The sequence below is a fragment of the Archocentrus centrarchus genome, chromosome 21 (assembly GCF_007364275.1).
Source record: "Archocentrus centrarchus isolate MPI-CPG fArcCen1 chromosome 21, fArcCen1, whole genome shotgun sequence".
NCBI classification, from domain to species: Eukaryota; Metazoa; Chordata; class Actinopteri; order Cichliformes; family Cichlidae; genus Archocentrus; species Archocentrus centrarchus.
The window spans coordinates 23213677-23240981 of NC_044366.1; the positions used below are offsets into that span (position 1 = coordinate 23213677).

At 42.3% G+C, this 27305-nt stretch overlaps 2 protein-coding genes across 5 annotated transcripts in view; one reads left to right on the forward strand and one right to left on the reverse strand.

Moving 5' to 3' along the window:
• Positions 1 to 2031: 2031 nt before the first annotated feature.
• On the reverse strand, positions 2032 to 20605 carry aff3 (AF4/FMR2 family, member 3). 2 transcript variants are annotated; one of them, XM_030757394.1, is made up of 19 exons: positions 20294 to 20605; positions 18394 to 18438; positions 15596 to 15673; positions 14166 to 14199; positions 14008 to 14065; positions 11510 to 11561; positions 11291 to 11325; positions 10939 to 11128; positions 6865 to 8865; positions 6616 to 6734; positions 6318 to 6483; positions 6126 to 6229; positions 5618 to 5681; positions 4341 to 4477; positions 4167 to 4238; positions 3957 to 4050; positions 3549 to 3598; positions 3248 to 3453; positions 2032 to 3132 (listed from the first exon to the last, which is right to left on the reverse strand). In XM_030757394.1, exons 1-19 carry the CDS (start codon positions 20363 to 20365, stop codon positions 3011 to 3013), a joined length of 3699 nt encoding a protein of 1232 aa, XP_030613254.1. In that variant the 5' UTR covers positions 20366 to 20605; the 3' UTR covers positions 2032 to 3010. The 2 variants fall into 2 exon arrangements, with proteins under 2 accessions (XP_030613254.1, XP_030613255.1); XM_030757395.1 differs by lacking the exon at positions 20294 to 20605 and adding an exon at positions 18578 to 18696.
• A 5868-nt stretch (positions 20606 to 26473) lies between these two features.
• Positions 26474 to 27305, forward strand: part of arhgef7a (Rho guanine nucleotide exchange factor (GEF) 7a) — a 32876-nt gene continuing 32044 nt past the window's right edge. For 2 of the 3 annotated variants that reach the window (XM_030757895.1, XM_030757894.1), the window contains exons 1-2: positions 26474 to 26604; positions 26709 to 26957. In XM_030757895.1, coding sequence (XP_030613755.1) covers positions 26793 to 26957 — 165 coding nt within the window. In that variant the 5' untranslated portion in view covers positions 26474 to 26604; positions 26709 to 26792. Of the gene's footprint in view, positions 26605 to 26708; positions 26958 to 27305 lie in introns of those variants that run through there. The other variant, XM_030757893.1, reaches the window with a different exon arrangement.

Genomic DNA, 27305 nt, shown 5'->3' on the forward strand with positions numbered 1-27305 from the left:
AACAAAAATTTCAAAATAAAACTTGACTACGCTGTTATAGTTTTCAAGAAAGAGTGATGTGCAGAGCTGTAGTAACTACAGTGGGATAAAACCGATGACCCATACCATGAAGATATGGGAAATAATTTCTGAAGCTAGGTTAAGAAGTGATGAGATGATAAAATAGTAGCTGTATGGCTTCATTCTGAGAAAGAGCACTGAGATGTGATGTTTGCTTTGAGAGTGTTGATGGACAAGGATGGAGAAGGTCAGAAGGAGCTGCGGTATGTCTTTGTGCATCTAGAGAAAGCACGAAATGGCAGCACTGGAAAAAGACAGGAGGCAGAGCTGGAGGTGGAGTTAAAGATGTTCAGATTTTCACTGGGAGTGACCAGGACAAAATTAGAGACATAAGGCTGAGATGGTTTGGACATGTGCAGAGGAGGGATAGTGGACATACTGGACAAAGGATACTGAAGATGGAGCTGCCAGGCAGGAGGAAAAGAGGAAGACCTCATTGGAGATTCATGGATGGAGTGAAGATGGACATGCAGAATTTTGGTGAAACAGAGGAGGATGTTAAGGATTAGGTGAGAGAGAGGCAGATGATCCACTGTGGTAACCCCTAAAGAAGAAGGATAGATTACGTGGAATTTAACTGACAAGCGTAGTTTCTTATGGTGTGTCTGATTACTGGCATAAACACTACACTGCAGGCATGAACTTACTTTACACGATCCAGTCATTAATATGGTAGTTTTATGTCATATTACATGTTGCTGGACAACATGTTTATAAGCTTTCCGCATAAAGTGATATTCTGGTGTCAAGGCTGTCGGCATTTTAATTCTTTTCTTTAAAAGTCATCTAGGGAGCATTTGATTTTCTTTGCTATTTTCTAAAATCTATTTCTGTATGTATATGTTGACTAGAAAATAAGATCACATTTTCCTTAAAATAAAACGCACATTTGTACATATATCTAGTATATTTTGAATCAGTTAATTTAACAGAAAAGCTTTACAAGCAAAATCCGTTATTTTCAAAAAATAAAATACGCCCAACTTCCGGTTCTCGTGTACCTTTTCAGGTAGCTTGACGCACAACATCTCCGGCTTCTTGTTTTCAGCCCTGTACACAGTATTAACTTGAAGGTGCGATGCTGCCACTGCGCGGACAGTCACATACATGTCACCTGGATCGTCTGTAATAGTTCATGAAAAGGAGCTGCGTGCAGTTTGAACCCGCTCTCTCTTCTCATTTACTCAGTTGGGGGCGAACAAATGAGCCGCCGGTGTGAAGCTGTTCGGTTGTCTTTACAGTGACGCTGCTCATTTTAACTCGGGAGGGTTTGCGTGCTTTTCTGCGGCAGAAGAACGATTATCGGAGCAGTCTAGGTACACACACACCGGTTTTTTTTTGTTTTTTACCGATTTCTTTCTCCACTGTGTGCGTACTGTCTGGTTTCTAGCGCAGTTGTCCTCAGATGGCCATTCATCTCACAGGCAATTGACGACCGTGACGCAGAGGCACGTGCAGCACGAACGAGCCTGCATCGTAAGGGGATGTGAACACTGTGGTCCGCATGGCCCCGCTCTCTATAATCCTGCATAGTAATAAGAAGCGCTAACAAAAGCACTGCTGAAGGGGAGCTTCCTCAATCGAAAGCAAAGTGAATGAATTTGCGTGCCGTGAAATAAGATCTATGTGGACGGCGAAGCACCAGAAGAAGAAATCCAGTCTCTTTCTGGTTTTCAGTGCCTTATTTATTTTGGACACGTGATCAGCTTTTAGAGATTAAGGCTTTTAAAATGTAGACCTGGCTTCTTTATATAGATATGCAATACAGCAGCCTGTATGTTAAGTGGAATAAAGTGGGTCATATTCCAGGGGAATGAATATCTAGTCTGTTGCTGGATTAGTTTGCATCAGACCACGTATTTCACAGAATAAAAGCAGCCAGAATGCGATTGACCCAAGCCTTGTCGTGTCCCGGAGAACCCCCTTATTGGTTGTTCTCTGTTGCTATGGTACCAGACATCGGATGCTGAAACTTCATGCGCGACATCTGCGTTGGTGCAGCAGGAAGTGGTAGAGTGGAGTGATGGAGACTCTAACTTTGTGACTAATGAGCCTGACTTTCACTCACTGTGTCTGTGTTTATGACTCATGTTTGGGGACATCAATCTGTTTACAGTCACATTTCTAGGACATTCCCCCCTTGTGTGTAAATGATTTAACTGACTTCAGAACTATGAGTTTGTGTGTGTGTCAGTAATAGCAAAAGCCAGAAAAGATGAGAGATGACCTTAAAGATCCTCCTTCAAACCATTAAAGCCTATCATGCTGTATGTAACTCTGTAACCTGTGTGACCTATGCCGTTTCCCTAAACCAGACCCGATGTGTAAACTGGCACTGGAACCTCTTCAGAACCAAGTTTCTTTATATAACTCCACACTCAAAATAAAAAAGCACCAACATTTCATTCTCTTGCAAATTCTCTTTTTTTTCTGCTAAAAACAAACCATCCATCAAATATTGCACAGTAAAAACAAAGTGAAAAAGTACATCATGACAACCCTCATTAGCAAAAGATGCAAACAAGCCCTCTACTTTGGGAAAATCATTTTTTTAAGAATATTCTCCTGTTTTGGCCCCAGAGAAAAAAGTCTGTTCGATTAATTCCAAAATATGAAAAAGGCTTTCCATGTGAATTTGCACATACATGTGAAATCTTCAACATCTGAGGGATATTTGGCAAATGATTAGAGGCTCATTTAATGCGCACACAACTCTTCAGTTTAATCCAAAGATGAGGAAGGAGGTGCATGTAGGTAATCTGTGAGATTACGTCTTCAGAAGACTTTGCACACAGTAAGGAAGGATATGCACTCCAACATACTGCGGGGGTTGTTAGGCTCTGTGGGGGTTCATCCAACCTGGTGCTCTCCTGTTAGATGCACAGAGACCCAAGTCATTCAATAAGATCCTGCAGATCCAGTGGGGATGTTACAGCAAATCCTTTCTGAACTAGTTAAGTTTGGCACTAATGCGTATCCACTGAAGAGCCTGCCTGGTGTACTGGACAGCATGAGCGATGCTACTGTGAAGAGTCAATGGCCCAGACAAAGTATTCAAGTAGTTGAAGAACTCTGATGAGGAAAACAAAACAAAAAAATATATAGTGCGCTTAAAACATCTGAAAACCAACATTTAACATATTTTAATGGCATTCTCTTTTTCTTTCTTTTTTTTAAACCACAGTACCTTTATTCTCCTTTGCAAGGTTGTCGGCCACCTCCCAGTACTCGTAGCTGTACAGGACACTATTGGTAATGTTCAGGTGATTTGCTGCCATCTGGTGGATGCGCTGGGGAATGCTTATAAGGGAGGCAGAGCTGCTGCCCCCATGTGAACCCCGTGGGAGGTGTTTGGCATTAGGTGAGAGTGCAGAGGGGGGTCCTCCTGTACCCCTGAGAGTGAAAACACATGCACACAATCAATGTTGTTTCAGTGGATTATATGGGCTAAACAAAAGGCCTGTCATACAAAGTTACTATCCACCTACTTCCCAGAGTCACTCCAGCCGGGTGGTGTAGTAGGCACTTTAGGGGAACTCTGTAACAACATGCAAACAAGGCTTATTAAAATGTCCATCCATACATGAATGTTAGGCAAACTGTAAATTAGACTGGGGGGGTTGCAGTGGCTCCGGAGGTAGAGCAGGTCGGTGGTTCAATTCTTGGCTCCTCCAGTCTGCACAGCAAAGTATCAGATACTGAACCCCAAGTTTCTCCCAATGCGTTCATCGGAATGTGATTGTTTGTGTGCATGTTAGATAGAAAGCACTTAGATATGAATGAGTGTGAATGGGTGAATGAGACATGCTGTATAAAGCGCTTTGAGCGCTCATGTAGAGTATAAAAGTGCTAAATAAGAAACAGTCCATTTACCATTTATTTGTTTTCAGATATACCTTAAAATAATCAAGCAGCACTTTGGAGTATTTCAGCGCGTGGTCCTTCTTTAAGCGAAACATCTGCCAGTAAAGGAGGGCCAGGCATCGGAAACTGTGGACACATGAGTGCAGGGCAAAGAGTCAGATACGCCACAAAATCATCCTCAAAATGCAGGTCCTGAAGCGTGACGACAGATGTGGCATAAACAGACGAGATGACATACGCACCACAGAACCGCCAGCTGTTTGTCTTCCTGTTTCACCCCGGGACCAGAGTGGCTCTTTAGTTTCATTGCGTACCTTAAGAAACAGGACTTTTAACAGTGCAGCCGCAATTCATGTTTATGTACACGACCAAATCCAAATGACTTGTGGCTGTTTTAGCATGGAAATGTTATTCACCTAATAAGCTCCACTGTTTCCGAATACATGGTATAAGGAGACTTTGCTTCGAGTGGCCCTTCCTCCATTGCCTTCCCACATTCCATGAACGAGAGAGCAGCATCAACGTAGTTCACAGCCTTCCCTAGCTTGTCCACCTGGAAAAAAAAAAAAAGAAGATAATCAGCACAGGCAAAGCAAATAAAATAAGCGGCATTTATACTTATTGTTGGGCAGCACAGTGTTGGCACTGTCCCCTCACAGTTCAAAGAGGCCAAAGACACAAATGTTAGGTTAATTAGTGATTCTGAATTGGCTGTAGGTAAGGTTGGCACTCTGTCAACCCTGAAATAGACCAATTTGTGCCACAAGATGGTGTGAATGCAACCTTTATTGTGAGCATATGTCTTAGCCTTCTCTAAATGAAAGAAACCAGTTCTTCCCAATATGAAGAAGTTTATGGGTGCAGTATCCCAACCAAAGCTGCTAACATTAGCTGCTTACTTAGCTTTCCCCACCATCATCTAAACACGGTCACTGTGTTAACAAAGAGTCTTCAAAATTCAGTCAAAATGGGTGATGTCATAGCTATGCCCATCTTTTGTATACAGTCTGTGAATTCAGACACTTGAAGCAAGAAGCTGCAGCACGGCCCAGTAATACATAAAGGAGGATTATTTTGAACTGTGAATCATGCAAAGCTACTCTAGCGAAGTCTAAGAATAAAAAAAAAAAATGGAGCTGGAAATAAGCATGACAGGCACACTTTAACAGTTCATCCAGGTGTCTCAGTGGAAAGCAGCACACAGTCACTGGTTTATAAAAAGATTGTCGACAGGCGAAAGCGACAATTATGCATGGACACAGACAGCTGAGGACACTATGGCCAAGTAGTCATTCCTGTTACATTTATTTAAAGTTTGCTTGAAGGGCGCATTTATAGTTGGTGCATTATAATGCAGTCTCCATGGATGTGGTCACAAACATGACATCACAGCCTTGCAGTAACCATCTGATGATTGAATTTACGTCACTCAGACCCAAGCAGACCCCAGCGGACCACATAATACAAATTTTAAATTGTTTTTTTAAAGCCTTTTAAATATTTTGCCCTACATATCTCTGATTTTCTTAGAAAATATGACAGGCCTTCTGGTTGACACAACACAACAGCACATACATACAAAGTATTACATGTTTCTATGTGAAGTGTTTGGTAATCTAGAAACAAACATGCTATAATAATTGTATAATGCCATTATCAACAATTTATATAAAATCGGAGATCAAAGGCTCACCATGGCATCAGCACGGTGCTTCATCCTTTTGGCTTCATGTAAGTAGTACTCAGCATGGTGAGGACTAGAAAAAAAGATACACACATAATAACGTTGATTACAGTTTGTAAAGAGTGTTTTATGACATCATTACATGTAATTTATTTCCTATTTGGTAAAGTACAATATTGGCTATTGGGTGTCACAGGTATACTGTGAAAGATGGGATGTTGTGTTTATTACAACTTTTTCCTAATTTTAAAGTATTTAAAAATTTTAAAAGGCAAAATGTAATCAAGTCATCATTGACAACATTACCATTTAATCTAATCACACATTGTTTGAAATGTAATCTGGATTAATCAGTCTTTTTTTTTAATCTGATTATATAATCCTATTTCCATATAATCAATAAGATTACAAAGACTGTCAGCAAGTCACAAATGTGTCTGCTGTGTGTTTACATGACAGAAAAAGGCAGTGTGGGCTGTGCAGGAATGGGCCGTGTGGACTACGCTGGATTGCTCACGTTTCGTGGTTTGGCACAGTCCCCCTGTGTGCTGCAGTGCCCCAGGACTCAGGTGGTGGTTGGGGCTGTCTCGACACTTTCACGCACTCCACTTCCATCTTAGGCTGAGTGCACAAATGGAGATAGAATGACCAAAAATTGTTGCAATCAGTGGAGTTGGGGTTATCTAGTGAAGTAGCTGTTTTATGCTACCTTTATAGCAGATTCTCTGTTCTTGTCTTTGTTCTTGTGGGTGTGATGCTGCTCTGCAGTTTTTGTTTTGGAGTTAGACTTGTGGATTTCGGGGCTCTGGGGCCGGGGAGACAAGGGAGACAGCGGGGACAGCGGCCTCTTACTGTCAAAATCCTCCTCCAAACACCTGAAAGCACCCACATGTTGCATTGATACAAATACCACATAATACGGGATTAAAATAGCATAGGTGCAATTGTGTGTGTATATGCAATGTGACTGTATGTGCAAGCTGATATATATTGTCATCATTTCTCACCCACTGTCCATGATATCAGTCATAACGGTCTCAGTTGTGAGAGTTGAAGACTCTGTGTGACCTGAGCTTTTGTCTGCATAACTCCTCTTGTTTTCTCTGTGCGACACACCGTTCTCCAGCTGGTTACACACAAACACACACACCTACGCTTTAAGGAACACATAATTTTAGACTCATTCATCCATGAAATCCTGTGGACGTGCATGACACATTCAACGGAGAACAAAAGTAAATGCACGCACTGTCTACCTTGCGTTTTCTTGTGCTGTCTTTAGTCGATGCCTCAGAGACGTGCAGGTGTTTCATATCCTCACTCTGCTTGTCCTTGGCTGACGAAGATGAGGAGGAAGAGGAGGGTTTTTTAGGAGAGGAATTATCAGCACTATCTGGGACCCTCTTGAGAAGGCAGAGGTCTATGTGCACCACCAGATTTCGGAGCCCCCGCTGGGAGGGGGGTGCAGTCTTGCTTCCTCGCCCAAAGGGGACAAGGGTGTAGAGTTTTTGCTTCCCCTCACTTTGCTGTCCCTCGCTCGGGTTACCTGAGCTGGGTCGTCTGTGATGCACCACCTTAGGCCTGCTGGCGTCAGGTCTGCTGGCGTCAGGTCTGCCGGCGTCAGGCCTGCCTGGGCCCTGTTGTCCTTTCTTGATGAGTTTCCTTTGAGAGGTTGAGTCTGCTGGAACTTTGGCAATTGGAGCCTGAAATTCAGATTCAGAATCTGAACTTGATGAGGACGAAGAAGAAGATGAGGAAGACGTTCTCTGAGGAGTTGGGGAACGTGAAGAGAGAGGAGGTGATGGATCTGGCTGCAACTCTCTCACCTCTTCACTCCTTCCTTGCTTTTTTGTCCTCCCTTGATGGTGTGTGTTGTTGGTAGGGACTTTCTGTTTGGCCTGCCATTTATGTCGGTGTTGCTCCTCCCTCTTTCTCCTGCTTTCCTCTCTTGTTGTCTCCTCTCTCCTCCTCTCCTGTTCCGTCACTCCTTCCTCCGCTTCCTCCTCCTCTTCTTCAGCTGAACTTTGGATCCAAGACCGTCTCAGTAGCTGCTCCTCCGCCAGCCTCCTGTCCTCCTTTTGCTCCCGTTTCCCTTGTTGCTTGTCCTTGTGTCTGTCCTCCTTTCTCTCGTGCTTTCTCCCCTCAGCTGTGGTCAGATGATCTCTTCTGTGGTCTACGTCCTGTTCCTTAGTTTGGGGTTTCTTCTGTGTTGTTTTTGAATGATTAACTTGTACAGTGGTTGGGGCTGCGGCCTCCCAAGACCTGGTCCTATGTTTTAGGCCAGGGATTGCCCTAGGGTTTGACCCAGAACCAGAATTACTAGCAGCTTTGGAGGTAGACTGAGAATGAGAACTATGAACAGGATTGGTTTCACGACTAGTCTGAACTAAATGCTTTGTAGGGCTATGTTGAGAATTTGGTTGAAATGGAGGCCGGGGCTTGTGACTGGATCTGCTACCCTGGAGCTGCTCAAAATGAGATGTGACTCTAGTTTGGGAGGCATCAGCCAGCTGTTTAGAGTTTGGATAAAAATTAGATTTGGGTCTAGATTTGTGGCTTTGATTCTGACTGGAGGTTAAAACGGCAGAAGCTTTCGATTTACTTTGGGTGTGACCTTGCTCCTGTGGCGGTCGAGCCTTGGGCCTGTGCTTATCAGATGGCTGAAGGTGAGTATTAGTCGTGGACTTGCTCTTTATATTAGGGTTAGACACCGGGGCGATCCATGGCCTAATTTTTGTCCTTTGGGAATTGGTTGATTGACTAGATTGCGGTTGGTTCTGACTTTTAAACTCAGGGTAGTGACAAACCCTGGAAGGAGCAGGTATACTGGGACTCGGGCTTCTCGGAGGATGTTGAGCTATAGGGCTAGGGCTACGGCTGTCTCGTAGGCTCCCACATGGACTGGGGCAAATACTTATAACTGGACTTGGAATTGGGCTGTGCCTTGGACTAGGGCTAGGACTTTGACAAGTGCTGGTAAATGGGCTCGGGCTAGGGCAGTAGCTGTAACCAGGGCTTGGAAGGGGGCTGTTGTTGTTGCTATAATTGAACTGTGGACTGGGAATAGGGCTTTGGCTAGGGCTGTATTCCTGATTGCTGTCAAATGACCTCGCTGGGGACGGGGCTTGGTGGGTGTGGGGGGAGTGCGGGCGTCCTGGAATAGTCTGGGAGGAATTTTGTTCAGTGCTGGCACATTTTTTCCGCGACTTCTTCAGCCATTTATCTAACTGCCACTGGGTAGCAGAGGGGTGATCAGGCTTAAGAAAACACAGAAACAGAGAGAGAGATAAAAATGACAAATTAATCATAAAATACAATCCCTTCAGGTCTTTGATGACAGTGGGGATTTGCACATACACAAGGAGGCTAGAACAATATAATAAAAATGCTATTATATATTTGAATTATTTTTACTGACATAGCCATGTCTACATAGCATTTTATTGCTGTCACTGGTTGAAAAGTAGCAAATTTAATTTAAGATACTTTTTTAACCACTTCAGTCATATAAAGATGATGCTGGCTAAGTCCCTAAAGGTTCCGTCCATGCAGATGTTGGCAATATATTCTTATTTACATAAGCCTGAACTGAATGTATCTATAAAGCAGAATATATATATATAAAATTGAGTTAATAATTCAATTGCAAAAAGCTATTTTATGGAGAAGATTTTGGAATGAACTCAGTGGTTTCACAGTCTAAGGAAAGAAACTGCTCTGACGGTACAGCAGTGGATACTTCTGTGTCGACTGCCAGACTGCAGCACTTTCTAATAAAGGAAAGGGTTAAGATTTAATTATGCACTAAATATTTGTGCATTAGAAAGGTCATCCTTTGACAGCTGAAAAATCTTAATTAGAACTACAACTTAAAATACTACTCAGGTAAAATATGAGATACTCAAAATGACACTTAAGCACAGCACAGTAGGTGAGTAAGCGTACCTTATGAAATGGTACATCATTATGCTCTACTTTAGTGATAATCCAGCACAAACAGAAAATTCTGGATCACTTAATGTTACATTCATCCAGGTTAATAAAAACAAATGTGTATGTAGCACATCATCCTCACATTCTAATAGAAACATCAAATATATAATACATTCACAGCAAATAACAAAATACCTCACCATCTCAGCTGCCGTGAAACTATTTAAAGCCCAAATGACAAATCTGGACTATGACTCATAAATAAATTCCAACATTATAACCTTTCAACAGCATACTTTCTACCACAGTCTCACTGGACTCACACTGTTGTTACAGTAGCTCAGCCCCTCATCCACTTATAAGAAATGACTCACTTAACGTTTGCTCAACAACTGGCTTACTAACCATAAGAATCAGAAGAACACATGAGTAAAAAACTCCTGCTTTTTTCCACTGTTAAAAAACAAAACAAAACATAAATAGTGTACTCACAGCTTCAACGCAAATGTCTTCCTCTATTACGTGTTCACTTCTTTTCTGTCTTAGCTGACCAGGAGCTAAATTAAACCTCTACTCCTCAAGCCAAACAGTGACCCCCCTGCCCTCCTACCCTCATGCCTTGCTCCCTTTCCACAGAAGACACTGCATCTCTTGTGCCGTTTTCACTGCCCTCCCCTCCTTCTTTTCTGTCCCTCCCTTTTTTTTTTTTTCTCACTACCTGGAACTCTGGATTTGCTGCTTCCACAACTCCAACCCCCCATCTTTTCCTTGGGAGACACTCAAATACTTGACGTAAATGAAAAACACATGGTTCACTCCCTTCCTCTCTATAGGGGCCCAATGTAGTGCACGCTCAGTAATACAGTCTATGCTATGTCATACAGGGCTTTCCATTCATAAAAGAGGTTTCCCCTCATTGCCAATGCAGCATGTCTCAAACCAACTCCCACAATGCCCTCACCTCCAAAAGCCCAAATAATAAATGAAACACAAGCAACCCACATTTGCTTCTGATATATATATATATATATATATATATATATATATATATATATATAAATAAAGGTAAGTAGTCTAGTCGTAGATGTCACCATGAACTCAGGTCTTGATGACTTCCACATCCTGAGGCCTGACTCAGACTCTTGCGATGACACCAAGGTGCTAATTCTCAAAGCTAACTCTGCTCCTCAACCCCCAAGACCTCTTCCTCTCCCACTCACATGCATTCCTCATTGCTCTGTCCCTCTCCACACCTGCTGTCAACAGCCTTAAGCCCACCACTCCCTGCAGAGAATTCACCCACAGACTCACAAACAGAGGAGGAGTGAAACAAGTGAGACATAGGTAGAGAAGGCAGAGAATGCAGACGGGGAGGCTGTGGCTGCAGCATTTGGTACCTCCTTGTTGTTGCACAGTGGCTGCACGTTGGCAGGCGAAGGGGGATCAGAGTGAACTTCTGGACTCCGGCTGGGGCTCCGGGAATGAAAGCTACTGCTGCTTGACTCATTGGTGGAGTCGGAGCCTGTAGAGTCTGAGCTGGAATGTCTCACCCGCCTGCCATGTGTGTGCGCTCGCTGTGCTGACAGGCTGTCAGTCAACATGCACACAAACATCAGAGTGGGGTCAGAGGGGGTACACAGGCAGATATACTGTTGTTATTTACATTGTTTAACTCAGTTACAGACATACAGAAGACGAATGAAAGACATCCAAACTGATATTCACAGTGAAAGCTTATTAAGCAGGTACCTGTGTCTGTCCCAGGAAGTTGACTCATGAATCGGCTGTGAGGCAAAACACACAAACTTATTAACATTACCAGAAAAAAAGGCATCTTTCCTTATGATTTTCTCTGTCCTCATAAGATTCTCCTCAAAACATTCACAAGATCTTCTCCTCATGTCCACCTCAGGCCAAAACTACTGACAAAGAAGTGATCAGCAATATGGGAAGATGAGGGTGACCTACCCTGGGAGTTTCCTCATCATCACTGCTCAGCTTCAGGTCATCGGCAAGCATTCTGTAAACCAACAAACACACAATCACAAAGCCAAACACCAACCTGCCACTGGCTGCCAGAGAACCAGATTTCACAGTTCATACCTGATTTGATCTGATATACTTTGAATCAATCTGTCAGACTGCTGCGTTTCAAGGTTCCAACATTTCCAAATGTTTCTGTTCTTTTTTATTGAAATGATAAGTATGAACACAGCCCACAGCAGGAGACAGTCTGCTTCAGACACCTTTTTATGACTCGTTTGGTTTAAGCGAGGGTGCAACCTGGACAGGGCTTGCATCACCTGACGTCCACTCACTATATCTGGATGATTATCTGGAGTATTCTCACTTGGGTTCAACTGGACATTACAAGATAAACACATCTGCATTTTTCATGTGCAGCTCTGTCTAGTAAAAACTACTTTCGGCTGCTCCCTCGTCACTGTGGGTCTCCACGTTGGGTACCTCCACAAGTTTGATTTGGCAGACTTTTCACACCAGATGCCCTTCCTGATGCAACCCAAAGAGGGATTTGTGTCTCTGGGTCAAAATGTCTTGAAAAGATCACAGCTGCTCTATAGGTGCAAAAGTCTTGAGCTACCGCTCATTTCTATATACAGAAGTATGCTGCCAGTAATATGAAATAGATACAGCAATTCATTGAAACGTGCCAACATACATGGAAATACAGTTTAAAAAAAAAAAAGACGCAAAAACAGAGTTTGTACAATCTTAATGAGCTATAAAGTCAATATTTGGTCTGACCACCTTTATTGTTCATCATAGCCTGAACTCTCTGAGGCAGCTTTCTTCTAATTTCTGAAGTAGTCTTCAGGAATAGTTCTCCAGGCTCCTTGAAGGAGCCTCGATGCTCTTTGTAGTAATGCCACAGCTGCGGCTGAGAAAACACACCTGGAGGCAGGAATTCTCTTCACCCGATGTGCAATTTATTAACAGGTGCTGATTACAAGGGAGGTCAGGTTGGTGAAATGACCAACAAAAAGATGCAAAAAACTATACAAAAATAAACTTAAAACTGTTCAAAAGAACTCAAAAATCAACTAAACCAAACCCCCCAAAGGCTAGGCCCATGGCTATTGGGCCCTAGCCAACACTCTAGGCCTGCAAGGCCACCCTCTCTAACTCTCTAACTCAGGCTTATAAAACCTAAGCCCCTCCCCCAAAATAAAGAGAATTCACCAATTAACTCCCTCAGTTAGTGAGTCTCCAAGATGGTGGCAGCATGGAGCAGCACATTCATCAAGTAATATTGATAATTGACATAACTTTGAACTAATACATGGTTTTGAATGTTTGGGCCTACTGTATGTTTATTTTTAATAGCATAAAAATAATGACAATGTTAATGCTTAAAAGAAAATTACCAAAAAGCTGCATCCTATTGAACCTAACTAAATTTAAAGTAACCCAATGAAGGACTGGATCACAGTAGCATTGGCCTCACATTGACCACTAAAACATTATCTATTTTTCATAATAGATGTGTCATAATAATAGAGGCTGTCATTCCAGTGTGTTGTTGGCCCTAACCACATTTAGTCCTCTAGGGGCACGGGTTACCCCGTGACACTCTTCTTTGGATGTTGACTGCCTTTTATTCTGTTCTGTCAAGATGATCCCACACTGCTTCATGAGGTCCGAGCTCTGCACAGCAATAGCTCAAGACCACTTTAAAAAAAATAAATAAAATAAAAAAATACAAGAAAGTCTGACTCCTTGGAAGGAAAATATATAGCATTCAGGAGTGGCTCAAGACTTTTGCACATTACTGTGTTTCTTTTGATTTCTGAATTCAATTTGCAAGCCAGTTACTCTCCCCCAAAACAAATATAACTCAGTTTCAAAATTAAACACATTTGGTTCTGAGACTATATAAAACTAACTTACCTAGATTAACACTGCCAATCATTTCAAGCGGCTCAAGATTGTCTTAAGCAGAGATGAGTGGTTTTGTATTGGTTATATTATGTAACGGTGCTTTAATTACATTGCAGAAATGTGTTCAAAGAGTCAAACTTTTCTAAAGTTATCCCCCAAAAAATGCTGTTATATAACAAAGGTTGTGAAATTGTGTAGTTGGCTTGCGCCACTCGACATGTGTTTCACATTAAAAGGAGGATATAAAAAGTTAACAAACAGCAGCACATCGGTCTCCACTGACAGCTTTCAGGAATGTTCAGCAACCTTTAACCTGACCTGTAGCCTGGAACACTGTTAGCTGATTGACCTGAAGTATCTACGTCCCTCGACTCTCTCTCGCTATCACTCATGCTTTTTCCTTGTGGCTGCTGACGCGATGAGGTTCATAAATACAGTTCGCAGAAGTTGCTGAGATGAACGCATGAATCATATTTATGTCATGTTTTATCACTTGTGTGTGCGCTACAGAAGCAGCCCGGGTTTGAGGAACATCAGAGGATCATGTTTCCTCACGCCACACTTACGATTTGTGGGGGGCCACATGAGGGTAACGGGCCATTCGCAACTGAACATCCCCCCGGCCTGACAGAGAAAAAGAAACCGGATTAGAAACTCAATAACAGGGAGCTGCGTGTAAATGAAGACAAATCAAAATTTCAGTAAACAATCGCAGGATACATACTTTGTCTTTGTTGTGTAGTTGGCTGTTTTGTATCCTTTGGAAAGACAAACAACAAAACAGCTGTAAGTTTTAACAATTAGACTCATGATATGCAGGAATATCATCAGAATTGATTGAGGCTTTTTTTATTCCCCTTGTCAAACACTTGACACTGTTCTTCATGATTCTGAAGCAGTGAGTGTAACCTCAATCCTTTAGCCTCAAACAGAGATGAGAAGCAGGAGGTGAAAGTCTGGGCAGTTCACTTTTTCCAAACGCCATAAACTCAGATTCCCTTTAAAAATGTTTAAAACCTGCAGTCCCAACCCTTCTTTAAAAATAAATTAATCTACAGTCCTGTGAAAACTTTTCTTTTCTCTATGGAGTCCTGTGAAAAACTAAGTCCACTCTTTCTGCCTCCACTGTAATTAAGAGGGTAAGTAGCAGCAAGATGCTGCTAATTAAATGCACTTGATTAACTGATCATCAGCAAGTATAAGCACCTCTATAAAAGCAGAGTTTCTGGCAGTTTGCCGGTCTGGAGCACCTGAATGTGAACACCACACTACAAATTCTCCCTAAGGTCACACTGTGCAATGCTCAGAAGCTACATCTCTGACTCTACAGGCCTCAGTTAGCCTGTTAAATATTAAAGTTTGTGATGGTACAATTAGAACATGACTGAAAAGTAACGGCTTGTTTTGAAGGGTTTTCAGGAGAAAGCCTCTTCTCTCTAAAAAGAACATGGCAGCACAACTTAGATTTGTAAAGTTACATCTGGACAAATCACAAGGCTTCTGGAACAATGTCCCTTTGACAGACAAGATCAAAGTGCAGATGTTTGGCCATAACGCACAGCACCACATTTGGAGAAAACCAAAACACACATATCAACACAAACACCTCACACCAACTGTCAGCGTGTAGAGGTGATGATTTGGGCTTGATTTGCAGCCACAGGACCTGGGCACCTTGCAGTCATTGAGACAACTATGAACTCCTCTGTACATCAAAGTATTCTCGAGTCAGATGTGAGGACATCCGTCTGACAGCTAAAGCTTGACTGAAACTGAGTCATGCCACAGGACAATGATCCCAAGCACACCAGAAAAACTACAACAAAATGGCCAAAGAAGGCAAGAAGGAGGTGTTGCAATGGCCCGGTCAAAGTCCAGACCTCAACCTGACTGAAATGCTGTGGTGGGACCTTAAGAGAGCTGTGCATGAATAGATGCCCGCAAATCTCAACAAACTGAAGAAATGTAAAGAGTGGGCCAAAAAACCTCCACAGTGATGTGAGCGACTGATAAAGTCGTACAGAAAGGTTTTTCACAGCACTGCAGGGAGTCCTGTGAAAACTCTCTTTATCAAGAGGGTAGAAAACACCTGTAAACATACTATATAAATGAACGTCTAAAATGTAACTTAATTAATTAAAGACACACACACACCTTAGAGTTGTACAGGATTCGCTGAGCTGGGTCACGCCCCAAGGAGTCCCCGAAGTCCCTCCAGGACTGGGTCATGTCCTGTTTAGCAGAAATGGGGAGTTGGGGTCAAAGATCAATGGTGAAATGCCACTGTGATGGATGAATCTGCCTAAATACTAAATCATCAGTACTTTTCTCAACATATTTGACAGCTGACTCTAATTATCAACAGTGTTCCTCCCCACCAGGGGGAGTGTGTCTGGCTGTGAATACGGGTTTAGCTTCCTTGTCTAGTGAAAGCTGAGAGATGTGAAATACATGCCTGAAACATCTGCAATCAGTGTGCAGCGAATTAAAAATCCCCAGATCACCAGAGCTGCTGCTGCTGTACAGAAACAGGTGCATGCAACAGCAGCTCGTTTGCTCTGAATGTGAACAAATGTGATTTCATAAACTTAGAAACAGACATGATTTTTGCAATTTTCAGGAGGACTGTGCTATAGAGTTGGTTTTTTCAAAGTCTGCATTCTCAAAGGTGTTCAGTCAGTGAGACAGAACACACACACACACACACACACACACACACACACACACACACACACACACACACACACACACACACACACACACACACACACACACACACACACACACACACAAAAAAAAACCCACTCATCACAACATTTGTTGTGGGAGGAAGCTCTGGGGAGATAAACATGAAAGACATTTGAAAATGAATTGCAACAAGTGCTGATCAGTGTCGAGTACATCAATACAATCACCAACTGCAGAACACATAAAAGTGAAAATTTAGCTTTGCTGAAGCGATCTGTTTAAATATATCCTCAAAGAAATTAAAAGGAAGCAACTACAAGAAGCATGCACCCACCCATGACGGACCGCTACAGGAAACACTGCTTTAGTACCTACAAAGTGCAGGGTCTTTTGTCACATGCAGCGTTTCAACTATTACTACAGAATAAATGCACTTGAGAGGTGACTGTATGGCAGTTAATACAACACAGGTCACCAACTGTTCACTAGCTGTTCAGCTGATAATTCATTTATAGAGAAAGAAATATAGGTGCTGCTACGACAATGTATTTTGATGGGGATAGCACCCTGCTCGTGGCTCTAATGTGTTTGTTTGATCTCAAAAATCCGTAAATATCCCAGTTAATATATAACAGATGTTCACCTAAAGTCAAGCCTGCCACTCCAGTTAGTATTTGTGCTCACCCTGAGGTAGAATGTGAAAGTCTGTGGTGAATACACACGATTATACACCTGGACTATTATGAGAATGTACCTCATTTCTTATTGATTCTCTCTGCACAGCAGTCGAGAGGAAACCAGGCACAAGGAGGAGGCAGTGCATCCACAGAACACTGTCTTTGCTCCAGCTCTGATCATAATCTCTTCTGATTAGATTGCCCGCAGTCACACTAACCAGACCTCATAGATGCTAACAAAATGGCTTGATTTTGTACCATTCATTCACCATTTTAGCATGATGCGATTCCTCAGCTGTGTCACAATGTGGAAGCACAGCAGCTCTGACTGTAATATATCCGTGTGTGTAATCATCAGTGGGTAAAGAACAAAAAGAGAGGATTGCTTGACCGCTGAAACAGTGAGCATGCTCTGGAAAAGGTCATGCTTTATCAGATCTTATGTCAGAAGATCTGTGCGAGTCTCCGTGTGTTTGTGTGCGTTGACGGGTCAGTGCGTTGTGTGAGGAGCTGATTTTAAAGAAAACATTCATGATCTTTGCTTAATTTAAGTATTTTACTTTTATATTTATGAGTAAGTAAATTGTTGCAACTCTTTTTTTTATCTGTGTTTACCAAAGCTCACATCCATTTAGCTTATCTTAGCATAAAATGTGGAAACAGGGGGAAACTGCTAACCTGCATCTGTCCAAAAGGAAAAAAAAAATTAAACAATTCACTGAAATATATTTAGAAGATGACATTTTTTTTCCCCTCTTTCTCTTCTCCTCCTCTCCCTCTTCCCACCCTCAGCATTAAGCCCTGGAGGGTGTGTATTTCCTCTCTCCGCTCATCTTTTCACTTCATTATCTCTTCTCTCTTAGTCACCAAGGACACAGCACCAACCCTCACCCTCTTTTCTCCACTAAAGACAACAAGGCCTCCCAGGTGGAATATTATGTGTTGCTATCTTCCTTCCACCTTTCCCCACCTTGTTTTTTGTAACTCTATTCTCCTCCTTTGCCCCCCAACCCCCCCACCGCCTCCCCACTCTTCAGTCCAGACATGGGAAAGTAACTTAGACCGATGGGCTGCTTAGATCTGTTTGATTAGGGTCAAAATGATTAGCTGGTACCTGATCACTTGAGCACTTTTCTGTTTAATTTATCACAGTTTGCTGTTAGTAAGGGGAGAGGTGGGGAGAGCAAGAGAACAATTTCAGCTGTTTGATGGTGAAAAAGGCAATGACATGAAGTGAAAAACAGCAGATACACAAACACTATCTACTACTACTACATCAGCCTTGAGGTGCAGTAATAACCACGATCTACTACTAAATACTGCTGTATTTATGACAGAAGTATTCAGTGACTACAGATGACCTGATAACAGATGATAATGACCTGCTCCCAATACAACAGCATAACTAATCAGCCTTTTGAGTCTAAAGTCGGTCAGAAATGACTCTGCAAAAATATGCAATCAAATGAAAATGCTTTAAGAAGTAGAAGACAGATCTCAAATATGATGTGGCTAAAGTGAACACTGTGATTAGTCGTATCAGTTAAAAAAAAACATCACTGGAATCAAACTTGAGTCATTTCTTACCTCAAAAATATCTTTGGCACAATTGTTGTGTTGGCTTCTTTTTCCCTGAGCAAACAGAAGGACAGACGTTTGGTGATTGATGAGAACGTGACAAAAAGGTTAGGGCTGACGGTTACTCAGAGGGGAGTTTTTTTTTTTTTTTTTTTTTTAAACACTTCAAAGCAGAAGAAGCAGGTTTAGTTACCAATTAGACAATGAAGAGAGAGCTGCTGTTGACTGTGCAAACAAATCATATTTGAGCATCTTAGTTTCAGTTAAGTGAGGCGTGCGTGCATTCATTTAAATTTCAAATACTGCACACTTAGGCGCGCAGATTAGCAAACATGGCGATGCACAGGCACAGACAGTAAATACACAGACTAATTAATTTTTCTCTACAGCCACTGCTCACGAGTTCACGTTTCAGTCTCCATCACACAGATGCAAACAGGCTTTTAAAAAAAAAAAAAAAAAAAAAAAAAAAAAAAAAAAAATCACCTTCTGCATTCTGCTTCCCGCCTTTTTGCTGCTGCACTCATAGCTCAGCGTAGCACTTTACTGTAACCCTGACAGTCTCTCGCATGCACAGTAACTGCGAGAGTTAGGATGACTCTGAAGCTTCTTGATGACTCATATCTTAGAAATCACAGCTGCAGATAATCAACCGGATGCTGATTCTTTTGCAGGCAACTTTCTGTTTCCATCCACATTAGGCAACTCCATTGTCTCTCCCTCTCACACAGTCACTCACTCTCTCGCGTTCTTTCCCACCCTTCCATCGCTCCTTTTAAACACTTAAGCTCACAATTTAAATTCACACTGCTCAAGCATTAAGATGAAGGATAAATACTTCACCTTGCTTGCACTTCCCCATCTGTGTAACTGTGTGCAGTGGGAGTGGGTTTCATTTTGACTGTAAGTTTGTTTATTTTTTTCTCGTTTGTGTGTCACAGATGATATTGCTGCACAAAGTAGCTCCAAAAATACTGAATTTCTAATCAACCCCCCTACCCGCAGAACAATGATGTGACTGTGTTTCACAATCTCATAATTTGGTCTTAGACAATTAAACATTTAATTTTTTACACATTGTAATGCATTTCTGTGTGTGTGTGTGTGTGTGGAGCAGCAGCATAACATTCATATGTGTGTCTGTTTTCGCACTCATGACTCACTATGTTCAGTGTCTGAGGCTGCAGAAGGAAAACAGTGTGTGTGTGTGTGTGTGTGTGTGTGTGTGTGTGTGTGTGTGTGTGTGTGTGTGTGTGTGAGAAAACTGTCTCATTACTACACCCACAAGGCAGTTATGAGGCCTTAGGCCTAAATGAAAAACAAACACAGAAGGATAGTGTTTTAGTACCTGCGGCGGTGCACAGGAAAAAGTCAGCACTGCCTCATCACCTAACACAACCACACGAGTGCTACTTTTACTCGTGCAGTGCGTTTGACAAGTTCATACCCACTAACATCACAGGCTACAGCTCTGGTGCAATACCCTGATGAATAAAACCCCTCAGGGCCAAACAAACCACAACCCATCACAACACCTGCAGCGAGCAGCATGTAAGCCAACTAGGCTGCTAACCACCTGTTACATTCTTAAAGTATCTGCAATTACTGAAGTTATGTTCAATTTCAAGGTTTTTTTTTTTTAAGCCTATCTGTAAATGCAATCTTTATAAACAAAGGAGCGCAAAATGCAACTTAAACAGACGTTAATTAATAATATCCAGTTGATCTAATTGAACCTACATTATTCGCAGAATTTATTCGACTTACTTTAGGAACAAATGTGTGACTTTAAACGGGGGGATTCTGTGCAGCAACAACACTTATAAAACAAGCATAGTGACACAAAGCTAATCACTCTACTCACTCTGTTTTATAAGTAGGACCCATTCCGTGCTCTTTGCCCTCTTACCTGAGAATATGCGCATCGGAGCAGAAAGCAGACAACGGAAAGTTTCCCTTTGCCAACGAGGACAGTAGGCATGGTTCCTGGGTAGTCAGTGCTCTCCTCCGGCGTCCATACCAGTGAGGACTCGCGTTAGCGGATGCGACGCTTCCCTCGCCACCATCACGCAGGCTTCAGCCCCGGCTCGTCGTTCCGCCGCGTAGCAGCGGCAGCGGAGTCTCACCGGAGAGGGAGACCGAGGGCGAGGTAGGCGGTCCGGCGACGTCACGGATGACACGCGCAGCTCACGCCAGAGAGATCACGACTCAGTGGACCTGTGGATGTGTGAAAAGTTTGAAATGCGTAACTTGGGATATCACAGGCGTCACCCGCTGAATACGCTACTGACGACACACTCGAGGATGTAGAGTAATAATACGTTTTAGAACACCCAGTCTAACTAACTCATGTGGGTTCACTGAGCTTCGGTCACCTCGCAGTGCAGCGAGCTGCAAACACGGCATGACACGAGATGTCAGGTTGATGATCGTTAAAGAGTAAGAACGTGGTTTCTGCATACACGTACGCTTACCGGACACTTTATTAGGTACACCTAGTGTCAGGTTGGACTGCCTTTTGGCTTCAGAACTGTCTCGATTCTAAATGGCAGAGATTCAAAAAAAGTGCTGGAAATATTCCTCGCAGATTTTGGTCCATGATGATATGATAGCATCACACAGTTGCTGCAGATCTATTAAGTGAATGTCCTGTTCCACCACATACCAAAGGTGCTCTGCTGCACTGAAATCTGGTGACATTTGAGTACTGTGAACTCACTTTCATGTTCAGGAAACCAATTTGAGATGATACACTGTGTGGTCATAAAGGGATGGACATGGTCAGCAACAATACCTCAGATGGGCTGTGGTGTTTAAACGATGCTCAGGTGGTACTAAAGAAGCCCAAAGTGTGTCGATCCTCCACACATTACACCACCAGCAGCCTGAATCATTGATACACGGATGCTTTCATGTTGTGTTTGCCTAATTCTGACCCTACTATTCAAATGTTGTGGCAGAAATTTAAACTCATCAGACCAGGCAACTTTTTCCACTTTTGGTGAACCTGTGGAAATTGTAGCCTCAGTTGCTGACACCCGTTGTGGCCTTCTGCTGCTGTAACCCGTCGGCTTCATGGTTCAATAAGTTGTGCGCTCTTCTGCTTGCACAGCCACAGGTTGTAATGAGTGGTTATTTCCCATCAGCTTAAAGCAGATTCCCCTCCTATATAAAGTGGCCAGTGAGTATATATGCATCACAGCTCGCAGAAACTCACGCTGTATATCTCAGTCAAAATTCATTTTTAAAAATTGCAATATCTGAAGACGTTTCAGTGCCTTTAAAATGCCTTTTACAACAGTCTCTGCTGCTGAAATGCACACCACACTAATCCTGGTTAAGAGGTTCCCTCTTAACCAGGATTAGCTCCAAAAGTACACATGCAGGGACTCTTCTTAAAATTAGAGATGATCAGATAGCTGATCCATGTTGCGATAATTTTGGCACTTGCAACTCACTTGCAGCCCTGGCAACTGTTGTGAGGGTCAGATGCGGATCAGATGTCACAACACACCTGGTGGGTGAGTTGGAGCAGCCGGGCTGGGCTCACCCTCAGTCAGTGCCACAGAGCCCCCCCCAAAAAATGAGATCGTGCCAATACAATTTTAAAACAAGAGAGGCAAGAGGAAACAAGATGGAAAGTTGGCAAACATATGGTTGTGTTTGTGAACTTATTAAATATAAACTTAAGAAAGCAAACATTCATCGCTTTCATATGTCGAAAGTAAATGTTTCACAAAAAGCTAGCCAAATCAAACACCTCGTGTATCTTGCTCCAGGTGTCTCTTGGGGTCATAAATGAACATTTATGTTGATCTTGTAACTGAGTTACACTCCTGGTTTTTTGTTTTTTTCTCTTGCTGTATGATCAGGTGATCATGATTATTAGTTTTGCAGCAGGCTGTTCAATATGCAAATCCTTACCTCACAAAAAAAAAAAAAAAATGTTGGCTGGAAGCATGGTGTGAGGAAACTTGAATCTGTGATGTCCTGCTGTAGGCTTCAACCCTTCCATAGAAAATGTACTGTATGTCTGATCATCTCTCTTTCTGACATTTTGGCATTGTGCGCTTGTCTAGCCCATCCATTATTCTTCTTAATACATTCTGGCCCGTGAAGGGACTCTGGCTCTTGGATGGACTTTGCCTTGTCTTGATAAAATATGAGCCGTCTCTCCGGCTTGGACGGCTTTCGGGGGATGGCGAAAGAAGAATGAGAGATGAACCCAAGAAGGCTGATACATTAGAGTTCTGACTTCATTGATTTAAAGAAGCACAGGTGACACCATGATCCTTCAAACCAGCTATTTCCCTGTAACAGCAGCATATTCTTTATAAAGACAGACTGGGGATTGGGGGGGACATTTTAACTGATTAAATGTGGAGTTTGGTTTGGGCTGCACACACTTCAGAGAACACAGTGTTCCTTATTTTGTTTATGGCAGCTGTCAAAGACCGAACACAGGAGCAGCCACAGATAACTCTGCCACTCTGTCACCAGCTACAGTTTTGCTTGTTTATAAAAGTCCACGTGAAGAAAATCATTTGATCTGCCGAATGCTCAAGACATCAAAAACTCTCTGCCCATGAGGAGACTGTTTGTTTGTGAGTCCATGTGTACTGTTCTTTTGTTTAGATTTGGCATGAGACAGATTACAGTAACAATCACTGTCTCGTTTACACGGTGACTGGGATCTTTTGACTCTCGTTTATTCAACGTGACTTGGTTTAAGAACATACAGTACTGTGCAGAAGGGTTGAGCCACCCCTCATTTCTTTATATTTTGCTTCCAGGGAGACAAACTTTCCTGTAGTTTCTTGTAATTGTGAAGGTCTTTTAAAAGTTTTGCTCTTTCACACATTTTCAGGCCAGTTCTTGTAGCTGACTGTTTTCAGATTCATTTTTTGTTTGTTTGTTTGCTAAGCCGCTTACCTCTGACCTTTTGGATTGATCAAGCATAAAAAAGGCATCTAACTCAAGGGATGAAGCAGTATTGTACACATAATGGACAACTTAGCAAAGAACCAATTTTAAATGGTATCTTTAGGCACTTTGTTAGTAGTAACCTGTTGCAAACACACATAATTTGTTCCCATTTCTTTAGGTGAATGTACAAAAAAAGTTCAACAGAGAACGGCTCAGTGGCTGCCTGGTTGGATTTTTTCATATTCTGCGAGTGATTGCCACTTGTGGTGACTAAATGGTTGCCCAGAGCTTGAGGGTGTTGCACACTCATGAATAACTCAGATTTGAACACTGAAGTTTTGAAGTAATGGATAAGCTGTAGAAACACATGTCCAAAGGAATTATGCATAAATACACCAAATGTATAATTCATAGTCAAAAAGAAAACTGAATTTACAGCTGTCAGCAAAATGAATGGCTGAGCAGTTGAAATATTTAGTGAAAAAAAAGAATACCTGTCAATCAGTAGCCAAAAATAGTGAGTAAATGGTTAAAATAGTAGGTTAATAATAATAAAAAAAAATAACTCAGCAGCAGCAGAATGTAATCACTAACAATAAATGGTAACCTGAAAGTACTGTAAATCTCCCTCTTAATTTTTTTTTTTTTGGGCTCCTCTGAGTGTATGTGGCTGGCTGACTAAACTGACTTACAGTTTGTTCATCCTGATATACAGAAACGCTTTCTGATTCCCTTTGCTTGCTCACAAAAGCACGGAGAACGAGAGATCAGCCTGTGGAACAGAGTGGAAGCTGTAGGGATGAGCTGGGAATGGAGGGAAGTGAAATGCCTGGGGCCAGTTTCCACAGCCACACAGTAGCACCCTTGGTTACAGACCCATGGTGACAGGACCTCAAAGGTACGAGGGCATCCCTCAACGGCGCCTGTTTAGAACATGGCTTGCCTCAAGAGTCAGCCTTCCTGACAACACACACACACACACACCCACACACACACACACACACACACACACACACACACACACACACACACACACACACACACACACACAGAATCACAGAACATATAGGAGATTATCATGACATGTTGCTCATGGTAATCATGGTATAATAATACAGTCATTATAAGATCGCTGATGGAGTTGAACACTGGCATATATCACAACATCAGTGTAACTATGAAAAAAAAAAAACACCCCAAACAGGCAAAAAAGAGGGAATTACGTATTTATTCAGTGTATCGGCCAATAAATACACAATTCACATCAGTATTCAATATTAATAATGTGTAAATTTTTAAAATTGAATACTGAAGTCAGAACTCTACTTGAATAGAGTTAAGTACATTTAGTTAACTCAATATTTTGGCCCACCCCTACTTAGAAATGTGGACAGCTACAGTATTAATAACGTTTTGTTGTAAACAACCATTGGGCCAGATGTTCAGCACGTTTTTTTTTTGTTTTTTTTAAAAAACTGTCTTATAAATCAGTATAGATTTAGTCACCATGAGGAGCGTTATTTTAGAAATTAACAATTTCACCTCACACCATTTTAACCACTGTTTTAAATGTCAGCTAAAACAAATATAGACTACATACAAATATTTTGAACTTCTAAAAACCAGGTCTCAGTAAACACTTGAAGTATGCAAGCAAAGCCCCTCACTGCCTCAGATTAATCGATTAAATGCTTAGCAATCCCTATAATCATATATAGGTGTTATTGCAGTTTGCTGTGTTAGCACAGCATGCAGCTATAAACCACCTAGAGGTGTCTCATAACATAACCCAGAAGGCACTGAAAAGATTAGAACAGATCAGTAGACACAGTGAACCAAAGGCGCCACCTCGTGTCCAAAATGGGAATTGACGCGCTCCTCTGTTTCCGTGCAGGTTGCAGTGGAAATATGAGAACTCACCTAAACGTTTTCCTGTTGCCTTTGCAGGACAAATAGAGTGAGAGAGTGCTAAACAGTGTTCTCTTGTTCAGTAACACCTTCTTTACACATGCGCACATACACATTGTGTAATCATGTTTCTAATATCCATCACCTGTTAAGGCAGATGATAAACTTTTTTTCCCCTTCCCTTCCATTAAACTCTTCTCAAAAGTTTAACAAGGGCAGGACTAATAATGGGACTGTCACCACCAACGTGTCTCTGGGAGATATTTATTTAAGGAGCTAGTGAGGAGATGGGGCCTTAAAAACACCTGTAACTCAAGCCACGTTCTGTAAACACAAAGAGTATGAGCTGATGTCCTCGGGGTAAAATTCGCAGTGTACAGAACAGGACTATTTTTTTTCTTTACTGGTTAAACTATTTAGAAGTAGAACATGAATGTGTGTATTTGGAGAGGTCGGCGTGAGGGCTGGGTCGCTGTGCAATATCATGACTTGATGCATCTGTGTAATAGTGTGTGTTTTTCGTGTTTACTCTGGTAGTTGTACTCTACGTTAAAGATAGTTTGATGCAATGTTCACTATGCTTTCGTGTACACACAAGACAAAGTTCTCTTAAGGATTTACAATACAGGCTTATCTGAGAGTTTTTTACGTTTTTTATTTTTATTAGTTTTTATGAAGACCCTCAAAGGTAAAGTTAGTATTTCACAAATAAATATCAAAGCTTTATGCAGAAGAACTATGTGTATTTATTTTTAATGTAACCTCCAATGAACCCCAGTGAAAGTACCACTGCATTAAACAGTTCTCTTGAGGGAGATAAGAGCTATAATATGGTAGCCTATACAACAGCCTGGCAGCAGGTCTTTACGGATAGATCAGTGTTATAAAAGAGCTTTGGACAAAATGTCCTGGCTCAGAAATATTTTGTGCTACAGTACCTTTCTTTAGAGCATGTCTTTTAAAAGAGATCAGAGAGATGACTTGTCTGCTCAGCTGCCCCTTTTGTAATTGGACCCCCCCCCCCCCCCCCCAAAAAAAAAAAAAAAAAAAACAACAACAAAAAAAACCCCAGCTTAAAGCAGATAACAACGGATAGCCTGTGGCGTGGTATAAAAAAACGGATAAAAGAGCAGGATATGCAAAGCCACGCATTGAAAGCCTGTTCATGACATGATAAAGTGCTCCAACAACTGGTTGGACCGGCTTGTCCCTCTCCTGTGATGTCATCCAATAGACGAGCGGCTGGCGGCTGCGATGCGCATGTATGCAGTCCACCGCCTCTACGCATCACAGCGAACCGCACTTGACAGCTTTCCAGGTTAGAGGGGGGGGGGAAACAGACTTACTGAATTTCCACCAGCCAGCCGTTATCCGCATCCACCCGAGGTAGAGGTTTTTTTTTTTTTTCCCGCAGCCCTCTTCGCTCTTCCTCTCTCTCATCTCATGATTCATATTTTTTGGATTAATGATGTTTCTGTTCTAACGCACAGATGACAGCGTAAACCAGTGCGGTGAGCTGTTGAGATACCAAAACACAGCCGCTTTGTTGTGAATCGGATCTGCTCTGACTGGACATGAATTCGGCGGAACAGACGGTTACATGGTTGATAACGCTCGGGGTGCTGGAATCGCCGAAGAAGACCATCTCGGATCCTGAAGCATTTCTGCAGACCTCCCTGAAGGATGGGGTGGTCTTATGTAGACTGCTGGAGCGGCTCAGCCCGGGGTCCACGGAGAAAGTAAGGGAAATTGCCCACACTCACTCCCCGCTCTCCTCTGCATCCACGACCGCCCTCCCCGTCGGCGTGTCTCCGTGTTCCCCAGCACAGGGAAACCGACGCGGTTTGTTGTCTGGCCTCTCTTTCTGCCCAGTGATCCATGAGGAAATTTCTTTTGTAGGTCACGGCAACCCGTGTTATTGTCTGCGATAGCAGCACTATGGTTACACGTATGTCAGCGTGAAAAAAAAAAAGGGGGTGAAAAAGAAAAGAGGTCGTTGCTTCTACCGCCTGTTAATCTCCTCAAAATAAGGCAACATTACAGCAAAAGGGAAACTGATCATTCTTTAGGAGCTGTTAGATGCTTTC

Coding starts and splice junctions, on each gene's coding strand:
- aff3 (XM_030757394.1), bottom strand. CDS start 20,365: ATGCCTACTGTCCTCGTTGGCAAAGGGAAACTTTCCGTTGTCTGCTTT. Junction 14,200..15,595: donor GAATCCTGTACAACTCTAAG/GTGTGTGTGTGT, acceptor GTCTTTCCAAAG/GATACAAAACAGCCAACTAC. Junction 4,239..4,340: donor GAAACAGTGGAGCTTATTAG/GTGAATAACATT, acceptor CTGTTTCTTAAG/GTACGCAATGAAACTAAAGA.